The 14,094-nt window shown below is 35.7% G+C and overlaps 1 protein-coding gene across 3 annotated transcripts in view; it reads right to left on the minus strand.

The window, feature by feature from the left end:
• Positions 1–13,741, minus strand: part of fhod1 (formin homology 2 domain containing 1) — a 45,062-nt gene extending 31,321 nt beyond the window's left edge. For all 3 annotated transcript variants that reach the window (XM_088938743.1, XM_088938742.1, XM_088938741.1), the window contains exons 1-3: positions 13,411–13,741; positions 10,368–10,474; positions 9,147–9,211 (exon numbers count right to left, since the gene is read on the minus strand). In XM_088938743.1, the coding sequence (XP_088794869.1) occupies positions 9,147–9,211; positions 10,368–10,474; positions 13,411–13,575 (337 nt within the window). In that variant the 5' untranslated portion in view covers positions 13,576–13,741. The remainder of the gene's footprint in view (positions 1–9,146; positions 9,212–10,367; positions 10,475–13,410) is intronic.
• Between the last annotated feature and the right edge of the window lie 353 nt (positions 13,742–14,094).

A 14,094-nucleotide genomic window follows, 5' to 3' on the forward strand; every position in this document is an offset into this window, starting at 1 on the left:
AGAAGGAAAAATGTTTAATAGCCAGAAAGCCTCACAACCTCATGAACCTTAGATGTACACATGTACATATATACACAAAACTGAATGGAAAAACTTGTTAATTGAAGCTCCAATTTGTTAATGTTGTCAGATGTTTGGAATGGATTAAAACTCTACTGAAAATAGCTGCTGAGTTTTATGAAAATCCCTACAAATGTTAAGCTTGAATGGTTAAATAAAGTAAAATAAATTTAGAATTAAACTGTACTGTTCATAAATAATTTTACTTTTCTCACACACAAAAGTGTTTGCTGTACTTAAAATTTGCATTTCACATGCAAACATTTTTACTTGAAGAGGGTTACAGTGATGTCAGTTATTTCGATGCTGATTTTCTTAGCAATATACAATGTTCCATCAGGGTGGTTGGTATCTGCTTCACTGGAAGTACAGATATTAGTGTTACAGTACTTTTAGAACAGCATACAGTACTGATAAAAGATGTCAATGAATGTGTAGCAGCCCAGAAATACTGGCTGAAGAGTAATCAAGTGCTTTAATTCATTGTCCTATCATGTACAGAACATACCTGGAACAACTCAATGCCACTTCTGGATAGTCTGGGTTTTGTCTTGACCACCTTAATTACAAACAGTACCTGTATTGTGGACCTCTGTCAGTTTTGCATCTACTCCCACTGAAACATGAATTATACTTGACTAGCTGAGACTTGATCTTCATACTTGTCTTAAGATATTACCTTTCCAGTATTTACCACACTAAAGTGGTATCATTGCAGATACTTTCATATTATCTTTATTATATTGTCTATATTATAGTCTTTTCTGGTTTACAGAGCGTTTTGACTGCTTTGCATAACTTTATCAACACACTGTACTAAGATGCATTCCATTTCACACAAAATGGATTTTCATCACATCTACTGTATATTTTTTAATCAACCTTTTAATTCTCAGTTTACATATTTACTTTTTATACAGCATCTATAATGTATAAATTGAAGTTATAAAAATGCATACCACACCCAGCCCTTTATTATATGACAATACGAATTTATCTGAAACATTTTAAAAACTGAATTGCTGAATTGACTGTCTTGAAAAAGCCTCCTTTAAGTGTGACCAGTGTCCCTCTTTTCCTCATGCAAGTCCTGTGCTCCTTCCCCTTTCATCGTGAGCTCTTGCAAGAGGAAGGAAGCCTGTGAGGGTCAGCGACAGCCATGTGGGCGAGTCTGCTGTAGAAGCTGCCTCATGCTGATAGAACAAAGACATTGCTATCTTTGGTTGCTGCCACTGTACAGACTTAATTTATATTTTACATTCAAGTGTATTTCTCACAGTACACACACTGACTTTAGCACAGAGCTTAACTTCCTATATAACAAACAAAAAAAATCTAATTGGATTGATAGTTCAAGTATATCATTGTATATTATACTGTAGTAGTACTGTGTATTTTAAATATCTGTGTGCAGTTTTTATTTTTCTGGCATTACAGGTTAATGGCAGGTGATGGGGAAGAAAGAAACCCTTTAAAGTTCTGAAATCATGTTTAAACATGAGGGTGAGCCAGTGAGCTTGAACATGAAGGGTTATATTGGTGCAACAATTCTCCAGTAAACCCCTCTGTGAAGTCAAGTCAGGTTCTGCCCTCAGCAGTCATGCAGCCTCTGTCCTAAACAGTTAATGGCTGTAATGACTTAGTATTTGCACTTGACTTTATTCTCTTGTTCCAGAGTACACCCCTCTGACCCTAATTTTAAAATTCTATCTGGATTTTATCACAACTCAGCAATACAAGATATTGACATGACACATATTCCCAGAGTGCAAAACAAAATGATGGGACAGCACCATATTCAACTATTTTTTTAAAGTTCTGTAGACTCATCTCCCCAACTTGCCAACTTAAAACATTTTGAATTTGGGTTTCTAAACGAAGAAATAGTACGAAATCCAAAAGTATTAAAAAGAAAATAAAAATTGTAAATGAGTGGAGTCCATTCAGCTTATCTTGCTCATTTAGCAATTTAGTAGCTAAACAAAACTAGAGTTTTGTCCAACTATTTCTTAAAAGTTGCCAGTTATAATCACCATTGTCTAACAAAGCAGATTTTAGGTGGCATAATCTCAAACATTTAACTGTATTATTACTGTACATTAGTCAAAGAATGCAAATAAAGTGTAAATCTACACTCATATCCAACTTTTCTTTGCAGTTCCTTTGAAAACATGGCTTCCCATAACTTCTGAGGTTGTACAATTACTCTATATAGAATAAAGTTACTGATTTTGAAACAGATGATAATTACCATTAGTTACTCCTGAGGTGTTCTAAATACAATCCAAATGATTACCATCATTTGAACTGAAGCTAGAGTTACATGGGTCTCAGAAAGTGTGAGGGTAACACAAAGCCACTTAATTTGCAGAAAGCAACTAAAGGCTTAATTATATCACAGAGCATAGTGCAAAGGTTAAAAGTCAGAAGTAAAATGTTGCTTAAGAGCCTTCTCAAGTGTAAACACAAGAAGCAAAGGATTTACTATTCTTAATCCACATTCTACAAATCCTCCTCATGCACCATAGTAGTGGAGTTGTAGTGATTGATCTGGTTGTGTTTTCAAATAGAGAGCGGTATTGCTGTTGTACCAATGGGCAATGTGCTCCAGTAAAAAACACCCTATTATGTAATGGGCACTTTCCAGATTGTCACTGTAAATGGGAATTTGTCAGTTGATTTTCAGTTTAAAAACAAGTTTGTATTCTAATTTATAAAAAGACTTTATATACACCTCTGACTCGAACCAATTCATAAATGCGGACTAGATTTGTATTGTAACTCTAAAATCTAATGTTGACACAGAAAAGTATGACCAATTATTTTAGACTAGTTTGAGAGAAAGACCTACATGCTAGATAATACTGATTGCTTCAGGCCAGCAATTAAAGATTAAAGTTAATCCCCTGCACTGGCTCAGGACTGGTGATAAGGGGATAGAAGTACAATCAAGAAAGACTGGTTCTAACATTAACATGCTTTTTTTCTAAGCCTCATTTCAGAATACAGAACAAATTTGATTAAATATGAAGACATGTGCCATTGTATAACACGTACTTAAGAAACACACTTTATGTTCTTTATGAAACCCTATAACACCCAGAGCTGGATTGTATTTCTAAAGCAGCACTACTTGTACAGAGGATGAAAGGCTAATACTGAGCAGGACATTATTTCTGAAGTTATTAAAACAATGGGAACCATATTTTCTTAGTTAACAAAAGACTGGATGACTGGAGTTTCCCCAACATTCTTATTAGCTTTCATGTTTAATCACACTTTCGTCACCAATATATTGTGAATATAAATCCTAACTACCACCTAACATCTTAAGTTAACCAATTTTCAATTATCTCTTACAGAGAACATTCACTACAGCTGCTTGTAAAAGTTCAGTGGGTGGGACCCTCAGGCAATGCAACAAACAACCAAACTAAAATAATTCAATTCCCAGGGCAAGACAGGGGGATGGGCTTTCAGGAAGTAGATTACAGGGAAAAGAGTGCAGTACTGAAGGTGATTAAATCAGGTACACTATCCTTCACATGGTCTGCTTTGGAGATTTAGTTAATAACTGCTCTTACCCAGGGAAACCTAAATCTCCAGGTCCATATAAGGTCATCTACAAAATACACTGAATTGCACCATTAACGTAGTTGGTACTGAAGAACACATTCTTGCACATGCTGCCAGCAATCTTAATTACTCCCAGGAGCAGCAGAACAGCTACAGTCTGATCCTAAAAATGTACAGACTCCCTAGGATTATCAGTTCATGACTTTGCTGTATCTTACAGTTCATAGCCCCAGCTTCCCCACCTTGGCTGCTTATTTTGTGGGCAAAAGCATACACAAAACCATTACAGTAAAATAAGAGCATCTGCTTGTGTGTCTTCTTGTGATAAATGTGACTCCTTACACAATTATATAATAATGTCATAAATGAGACAAATGTTTCATAAGATGTCATTGTTAGAAATTCAACACCATGTACTGCTTATTGACTATCACTCCAACGCAACACTGTATACTCAATAATGTAACATTATTAGCTTTGAAAAGATCTTTTAACAATTATTCCTAAAAAGTTCTCATGACCTTTGGTATCTAAAATCCTCTAAACAGGCAAATATTTTCACAAAAAAGAATACTTAACTAGTGTTGTCATGGGTACTATGGATGTTTGCCTGTTATGCCTTCCGGCATGTAGGGGTATCAGTTTTTTACAGGACAGGGTTGTCAGCCTCGTGCCCAACCTCCAGCATGGAGGACCTGGTGCCCGACGTGGGACACGAACCCACTACCCTGAGATTAGAGTCTCATGCTCCACCAACAGAACTAGCTGGGGCCATAGGTACTATACTTGGTATTAATTTGAATTAAGATAGGAAGTCTAGGCCTGTCACTAACTAGAGTCTGTGAAATCACCTATTTTGAGAGCATCAAATTGTATATGCTTGAGTCCAGAATGCTAATAACTTAAACTTGAGGCCTGCTGTTTCTTTCACAGGTAAAAGTCCTAATGATAGGGTGTCTCTATTTATAACCTTTACAGCACTCTAAAAAAATATAAACTATGATGGCAAGTGCAGTATATTCTTTTCACAAGCTATTACAAAGCTTGAACTTCAATAATAACCACTTTTAACCTATGTACTAGACAGACTACAGATTACTTACAGATTTTACTGACAAAAACAGAACTTGGAGAAATGACCGCCAGGCCATGTACAGTAGATGTGGAATCCTGGACACTGTGAGAAACCAAAAGGCTGCGACATGGGGGGCACAGCTGTGCACAGAGGGTGTGGAGAAGGTCTGAGAAGGCTGTCTAGATACCAGTATTTACAGCTCTCAGAAGGCAAGCAACTGACAGTAATTTTCATTCCAAACCCTTGTGATGAGCTCAACTTTAACATCCAATGCCCACTCTATAATTAATCTGAAAACTCCTATATAACAATCTTGAATGTCCAGAGTGAAACCACTAAACCCCATGTGCTGAGGGCTGTGAGTCATTGCCCACAGATAGATGAAGTACTGCTGCACACGCGGTCAGGAATGAAGATCAGTTTCACAGGGCTAAGCTTGGATTGTGACTTTCAGCAGAGAGATATCGCATGACATTAGGAGTGTGCTTTCAAAATGTATACCATGGGGTTAAAATGAGAGGATATGAAAAGCAGGACTATTAATGGAGTACAATAAGAATGTACCTGGCACACAAGGTTAAACAACAGCCAACTGTCATAAACCACAGAATGGAAAGTCATCAGATGTGGATAATCTATACAGTACTCACAAGTACTTACAGTAGATTTTGAAACGTACTATTTTAATCATTACTGTTCTAGAAATATTATGCAACACCAGTGCAGGACACCAGAAATTCAACACAACAGCAGTGATGTCTGAGGATGTGAAACTGCCCATTAGCCCTCTGCTGTAATGCTGAGAGGTGACACAGCTACTGTAATATTAAAACGTCCATCAGGACAGGAGAAAATGTCACTTTTTTAAAAACATGGTGAATGTTTCTATGCTCAAAAATGTATTTTATATTTACATAAACACTGAAGAAATAATATAGATTCTAAAGGTTTCCAGGACAATTGTTGTTCTGTGGAAATGTAGAAGATTCAAGACTGCTGCTTCCACCTGCAAAGGCTGCTATAAAGACAAGACTGTCTCATTAGTATGTAGAGCTAAACTGGAAGGGATGTAGCTAATGGATGATGGCTTGCCTGCTATTTTTAGTTTTCCTTTGTTCCCAAAATCTAAGAATATTTAAACATTTGTCCCCTTTTGTTCTGTACTGAGTAATTTTTGAACTTGCACTGTAATTGTCATGAAATGACAAATTTTCCTGATGAGTGGTTTCTAAATATACTTTTACAATTTATAAAAACATTAAATAAACATGTATAATAAATAAAAATATTAAATAGTATATATATATGGTATAAAAATTATCATTTTAATATGTTCTTCTCAATTTAAAAATGTAGGTAAAAGCGAACATAAAAAAAGTTATGTAATAGTCACACTTCACCATTGGTTAAACTTTATGTATAAAAAAAGCCATTAATGAAAGCCTGCCATCACTTGCTAAGAGGTCTTCTACTTAATACTGGGAACAGAAATACTGACGGCTGTGAAAATTAAAAAATATATACTGAATAACTTTTAGATGTGTCAGATTCCTATAACTCGCTCTAGATCTTGTTTGTACTCTATGGTACACTTGTATGCAGGTCTCTGTTTGGGTGTAGTTTCAAGTATGTAATGATCCCATACTCACAAGCAATTCATGTGTCCTTTTAAGACAGCTTATATCATGAAACATTTTTTCCAACATTGTAGAAAGAAAATGGAAAGACTGCATTATGCTGGTGAAAAAGAAGCTATTTTCCATAACCGCTCCACTCCTGAAATAACAGTGGCAAATCTAATGAGCAGGCAAGAGCAGCAGAGGGGATGTTTTCCATGTTGGCTGACTGCAAAGATCTTCAATAAAGGACTTGAAATGTGTGATTACAAAAAAAAATGAGAGGAGACTGTTCTGCAAATAATTAATAGGTTACCACTGGGTTTTCACTATTGAGACAGAAAATTAGATAACAGCACACCAAGATACTTCATAGAAACAAACATCCATATTACATTTCTTGGGAAGAGAAACGTGGCTCCTGAACAACTGGATTACAAGAGCAATGCGCTGAGAGAAGCAAGGAATATTTTTACTCCAAGATGGATTATTAACAGCAGTAGTGCTCAGTACAAACAAAATAAAATGAAAAAGTGAAATTATTTTGTGATAAACATTAAAGTCTGTGACAGGAACCCTTCAGCTCTCATGAACCTGAGCTTATGTTGGAAGAGTAATAGAAAGCTTATAAACATGATACAATACTGCAAACGAGAACAAAAAAACCCCAGAATTACTACTACTGTTAGAAATGGTATACTGTAAGCATGATTAAAAAAACTCTAGATTTCTGCTTAAATGTTTGTAAACAGCAGGTATGCTAAGAGAATACATGACTATATGATTAATGTAAAAGTCACAAATTAGAGTTAATACTCAAACTCAGTCCTCACAAAGTGCTTCCTAAACCCTTGATGACCAAAGTAAATGTCTTTCTCTCATTTATAACATTTTTGACTTTTCACATTTTCAGATCTAGCTTGGCTTGGTTGCTCACTGAGAAAGGTCTCATCCAAATGTTTCCTGAAGTAAAAACAGCTTTAACAAAACTTTGTATAAAACTCCCAGAACTCAGGTGACTGAGGGACTCTAAAGGTAATGCGGAGAATGCAAATTAAAGAACACATACACAGACTGGTCACATCTTAACTGTGGCAACAGTTAAAAAAACACTGATTTAAAAAAGGTCTTTTAAACTAATCGGTTGGTATACTAAGTAATAAAACAAAACCAAATAAACCTGGGTATAAAAGGCATTTAAAACAGATATGAGATATTTTCCAAAGTCAAACAAGAAACACAAATTTTCTACTTGGTACAGTAACGTGCAGCTGTAGATAAAGTAGATTCCAAAATGGAAGTTTATCAAATTCCAAAAAGCAGATCCTGACATAGCACTTTTGTAAGCAAAAGAAAAACAGGATACTGTGTCACTAATCAAGATGTTAAAAGAACAAAGTAATGCAGCCCTGCCTCCTGCAAGTCAGAAAGCACTACATCTGAATCATCTCCTTCCTGCAACTCCTTCTCCAAGTCTACTCAGGCAGTAGCACGTGCCCTGGAAGTTTGCCACTAGTGCGAGTCTGTTTACATCTTCAGAAAAAACTGGTGTTATGGGAAAAACTCAAGCTAGTCTGAAAATTAACCAGAAATCTGAAAGTTATACTGTAAATGTTACATACTGTAACTGTTTTGCACAGGAACTGATTTCAAATATAACAAATGGACAAAACAAATATATTATGAGCTTTGTTTGCTTGGAGTAAGTACTCTAGAATTGATTGAGGTGTCTTAATACAAAGTGTAGATTATCTATGCTAACAGTGCTTTCAGATGGGAATTTGCCATGTGAAATATCTTAATATTTTCACAGCTTGTTACTCCCACATTGTACACTGCACTGTAAGTAAACTGGACAGTACTGTGGTGAACTGATATTTTTGCAAGTCTAACTGCAGCCAATATCTGTTTCCTGACTTTGGATGGAGACTGCAAAATTCTTTCTCCACACTGAGCTGTTGCATTCATTTACCAAAACAGTTCCTTATCACTGCTAGATCACATTTCCCTAGTACAAAAACTGTGACAGGATTTGCCCTAGGTTTCCTTTTTTTGTGAGTTTCTATTTTTTATATATCCGCTTTTATAAAATCTAAGATATAAACAAAAAGTAAACATTAGAATGAGTTGTACAATAGCCATGTATTTTAATCATTTCAATTGCATTGTTGACTTAAAGCTTAAGCTTTTTGTATTATAAACATAAAAAAACATATGGTGACATTCATATGTTATTTAATAGAGGTTGCTAATTACCAATGTTGGTAAGACCAATCAGAGCTTTAAACAGGAACTGACGTAATGTTTCTTTCTGGAACACATTCCTGACATTCAGGTGATAAGTGAGCTCTATTCTTACTGCTGTTGGACTTTGCTTTATTGTAGTTGATGTCAATCTGTTTTTTTTTCCCGAAAGGAGACAATACAACCCTTGGATAACAAACATGACACATTTCATTATCTTCACCTTAATGACATTTGAATATCACAAATGAATAATAAAAGCATGATTACAACACTGAAATTTCAGCATTTCATTTCACAGTTCTTATATATATAATTCAACAAACTTAATGCTTATTGCCCACACTAAAAAAGGAGCTTTCTTTTACATGATTGATTGAAATAAAAAAAATAGAGCTATTATTAAATCAGGCTTAATCTGCATAGGACAGATATTTTTCCTGTTAATGCTGTAACAGATAGTTAAAACATAAAAAACAAACTCATTGCATTTTGGAAGGCTTAAGATTATATTATATTAATTGATTCTGTAATTAATTATTCTGTATAAAGAAGCTAATATTCAAAGCATTTACCTAGTATGGAGTGAACCCGAACAGACAACTGGGTCCTCAGAATAAGAATTGGCTTTTTCCCTTTGCTGTAAAAACAGAGAAAAATACCATTCATTTGAAAAAAGAAATTACTTGCAGATCAGAAATAAGTCTGATTTTATTTGGAAACATACAAATATGTTATTAAAAACTAAAAATTCACAAGTCAATAATTTAATTTTTTTAACCATGATGATGTGCTCATCTCATCTGATAACATCAGTATAAAACATCAACCATGCTATTAAATATAATTCTAATAAATCAGTAATTCAGCAATTGTGAATTTTGCTTAAGAAAAAGTCTGTTTAATTTATTGGGTTCTAGAGGTCTGGAAAAATAGCAACATTGCAAGCACTACCAGAACCGAAAACTCAATATGACCTGACAGTTAGTGAGTGATTTTCTTTCTCCTCTAAGCAATGAGCACAGTGTTAACAGAACTTTATCCCAACTGTAAGAACTCATCTTCAGAAAGGCACTCAAAATTACGTGGAAGTTACAGTATGTAATGCAGCCAAGCTGTTGCTGCCCTTTCCAGATTGGAAGTGTTAATTCTATGTTGCCAAAAAACTGATCGATTCATATGGAAACTGCCTGCTTTGCATATGATTTGCTAAGCAAGATAGAAATGCTGTATGCTATGGAAATGTACAGAGAAAACATACATGGTGAAAAAAGCCTTAGTTGTTCAGTAGATCTTTGTAGATCATAATAGAATCATTCACATTTACAAGGACTGGCATTGTTGGACCAAGTAAAAGACCACAGGCATCTTTCCTCTCATTATTCATCAAACAATCTAGAAATGTTTCAGAAAGGCTCTTTACATATGCATTTGACGCTCACTATATCAGCAAACTCATGCAATTTTAAAAGTCAATACGTTGACAGAGAAATTCGGTGCATCTGAATCACTGCTGTTCCATAGGGTGCTATAGCTAGAAGTGATAAAACATCAGTGCTTGTATAGAACACTATAAGGTAATTTTTTTGTGTGCTAAAATGTCGCAAAGATTGGGAGGAAAACCCAGCAGAGTGGAAATGCCATATTCCAGAATCCAATTTGTTTGAGATAAAGCAAGACAATAAGAAATTTTCTGCAAGCTTTTTGTCCAACTTAAAATATTTTTAAATGTTATTTTAGTTCACTATCCACTTACAGAACACAAATCAAAAGCGTCAGTCGCCTTAGCAACTTACCTGACGTCTTCATAAAACTGCTGCAGATCATCACGCTGCTCTGCCAGGGATAACTCCAGGTCCAGATAGTTCCCACTTGGAGCCAGCTGCAGGGCGCAGTCTTCCAACTGAGGTAAAAACCAAACATCAATTAATATTAAACAATGTGTTTTCAACAATTTAACTCCAACACTCTTGACATGTTACTGTGAGGAATAATGTGTGGTTCACCAATTTAGCAAACAAAACAAGAAAATGAAATATACAGAATAAAAACTGACCAAAAATAAAATTGTGTAATATGCAATAAACAGAATACTTGTCAGAGTCAAATTTATTTTGGCACTTGGTAAAAGATCACAGTGCAACATCACTCACAAAACACTACCTCTCCAGCATCTCATTAAAACAAATACACTCTACAACACATTTGTATTTATTGTATGTACAATCAATTGGATTATTGTTTATAATAATATGCTGAAGTAGTTCGAGTAGGGAGCTGTGTAAGCATGCATAGGCTGCAAAGGAACAAGTAAAGGTTTTAATTACATGCTGAAAAGAGAAGAAAAGAATCAACATTTCGGCTGTGTAGCCTTCTTCAGGTGTGACCTGTGTGAAGAACACGTTGAATGAAGAAGACGAAGAAAAGCAACACAGCCGAAACGTTGTGTTGCTTTTCTTCACTTTTTAGCGTGGAATAAACCTTTACTTGCTCATTTGCATAATAATATATTATTGAAAAGTACTGTACAAAACTGTTCTGTGGAGACTTACACAATGTAATGAGTCATTCCAATTGTTACACATTCACCTGCCTTGAGCACAAAAAAAACAATACGATGCATGTCCTGCCTGCATATAAAAATCCAGAGGTTATTAACAATTTGGGGTGCTACTGAAAAGTTCTATTTGTGAACATGATGAATTCCTTTATGAGCCGAAAGAATGCTGTGCTGTATGTATTAACTCATTGAATTAAGTCTCTGTCTTTACCACATAAATATTAGGACCTATTTTAAAAATGTCACTATTCTCCTCCTCCCCAGTGAAGAGTTGTAGAACCAGCCAAGATCCTTATCTAGTGTTTACACCACCCACCTTAAATCAAAATGAAACTTGATCTAATAACAATAGTGACTTATGCTATATTTGTAACATTTCTTAAAAACATGATGTCTGAACTAAATCAATTATCTAACAGTTATCTAACTGCTGCCCAAATCTCAGATAAACCTCAGTGCTATCCATTTACCATATCACGTAACCTACAATCTTAATAAAATGATCACCCTTAACATTTTTAATATTTCATTATTAATATTTTCCCCCCTTAACCTAATGTGCAAATTTCGATCACCAGTAGATCAAATTATAAATCTTACGAGTTCTTGCTCTCCAGCTCTAAAGTACCTGTCAGGTGGCACAGATTATTAATATTCACAATTTGATGGCCTCAGAATTTCACCATCTTACAATTAGCAATACTGATGCACAAAATACATTCTGGTGTATTTTTACCACATCAGGGATTTGTCCGTTAAATGCCAGCAGCTCTGAATCATTTGAAGGGCTTTAAATGTCCCATTGCGTAAGCAGCCATAGCTATTAAAGTGTGAAAGCAACAGGTGGTCCCCAACTACTCATTACACTAAAGTGAGTTTTAATTGGTAATGCAAACTGACAGTTAATCTGGAAATGGTAAGAGAAGGCTAGACTGATGGACTGAATATTTGAACAACCCTACATTATGACAAGGTTTGAGCTGGGAGCTGCTTCAGATTGTGGGCTGTGAAAGAACAGGTAATGATTTATATCAGGCTGAAAAGTAAAAAGAAACAACACATTTTGCTGTTGAGCTGTCAGGTGTGAGGGACAGAGAAAGTGTGGGGATATAAAGCCTGGAATTTACCTCTTCCTGTTCCTTTACATTATGACATTGTTATAACATTCTTACAACATGTCCCCTCTGGTTTTCGTTGAGCAGATGCATCATTAAATGTCATTAAAGCCAGAAAAAACTACTGTGCCTTTCATGTGCTGAAACATTCTTTGCAAAGTGCATCATGCACCACAGTTCTTACCACCTTCATTTACATTGTTTCCTTCGCGGGAGAAAACAAATGACTAAAAGAAATAAAAAGCAATGGACACTTTAATTAGGTTTGTACTAGGAGAGGGTTGGGAACTACTGCTGTCAGGTAATTTAACACAGCTGATTACAACATAGTTGAACTGGGAGGGACCGACTGCATACAGTATATGCAGGACAACCCCAACACTTAATATTTCTTCTTCAGGAATCGTCACTTTTTTTAGTATTTGAATGGAAAAATGCGATAATGTGTAACAAAACATAAAAAAGCGTTTAAAGTGAAAAATGTAAGGTTACAGTAAATCCTATAGCAGCGGTTCCAAACCCTGATCCTGGTACACACCTCCCAGTGTCTTATTTAATAGACAAATGTTTAATCACGTGCCGACAGATTTCTGTTTTCTATTTAAAGTCTATTTTCAAATTTGAGGTCAGCTCTAAAAAGGTCAAATAAGTTTTGCAATTGCTATCAAATCTTTGCCAATTCCTGAGTTTCAGAACTGCCTTGTCTTAGCTGAAATCTAACCGGTAGGCCACTCCAAAACTAAAAAAAAAGACTTCTAGTAGGAGTGTTTGGTACAGTCATTCTCACATATCTTTCACAAATTGGTGATTTATTAAATCAATAAAAACATACGTGTACGCATTTAGGAAATGCTGCTTAAAGTTCGGTACACTGACATTATCGGAAACGGTATTCTTAAACAAGGATACAGTATTTCTAAAATTCAAGACCTGAGCACTGAAATAATTAAAACAAAAGCACAACAATTTTCGTTTAGCAATGGAGATTTAGAGCTCAACTCCAAATGACATGGACTGAGGTTGGGCACAAGGAGCCGGTCTACTTTCTCATAGAAAAAAATAACTTTTACTAAACTGCGTCTTACATTCTTATATGCAAAAACAGTAATTCAGGATATAGAACAACATGCTGCAAAAGACATTCAAAATAAAGAAAAAACTTACTTTTTGAGGAGCTTCTAACAGTTTATGCACCCCGGCAACTTGCTCAATCAAAGAGATATTTTCGTAAAAAGTGTAAGGCGGTGGTCTCCTTGGCTCAGGGAAGTTTGTGCTAACGAAGGGGTCTATATCGTCCAGGTACTGGACTCTGCATATTACTGTCGCCATAGTTTGGTCCAAATCAGTTGAAACTGAGTGTAAATGCTTCTGCGGTAATATACTGTATTACACATCCATTGGTAATGCAGGAGAGACTGCCCAAGCAGCGATCAGGCAGGACAAGAATCCCCGGGCGAGAGTGACACAGCTGGAAAGGCAGCTCCCACCCATGTGTGACGTTCCAGGAAACTGCACCGAGAGCAGAGCAGCAACTGCTTCCTCGCAGCCGGCGGCGCCACCTCCTAAGCAATTGGTGATCTCCTTCAGGTTGTGATTTTTTCACTGTAGAAAAGAAAATTGAATATGTGAGATAACCTCATTATAAGAGGACCCTGTTATCGATCTTCCAAGGGGTGCTTAATTTACACGTACTGTAACATTAATCGTCCATGACCATAGACAGTAATCCTTCGGGTTTTCCCAAGAAAGAAAGTACCTCGTGCTTTTCTAGCATTTCGAGAGACTGCCGAAGGTGTTTCGTTAATTACCAATAAATGTGATCTCGTTTCCTGAAATGCAATTGGTAGA

The sequence above is a fragment of the Atractosteus spatula genome, chromosome 21 (genome assembly GCF_055471065.1).
Source record: "Atractosteus spatula isolate fAtrSpa1 chromosome 21, fAtrSpa1.hap1, whole genome shotgun sequence".
NCBI classification, from domain to species: Eukaryota; Metazoa; Chordata; class Actinopteri; order Semionotiformes; family Lepisosteidae; genus Atractosteus; species Atractosteus spatula.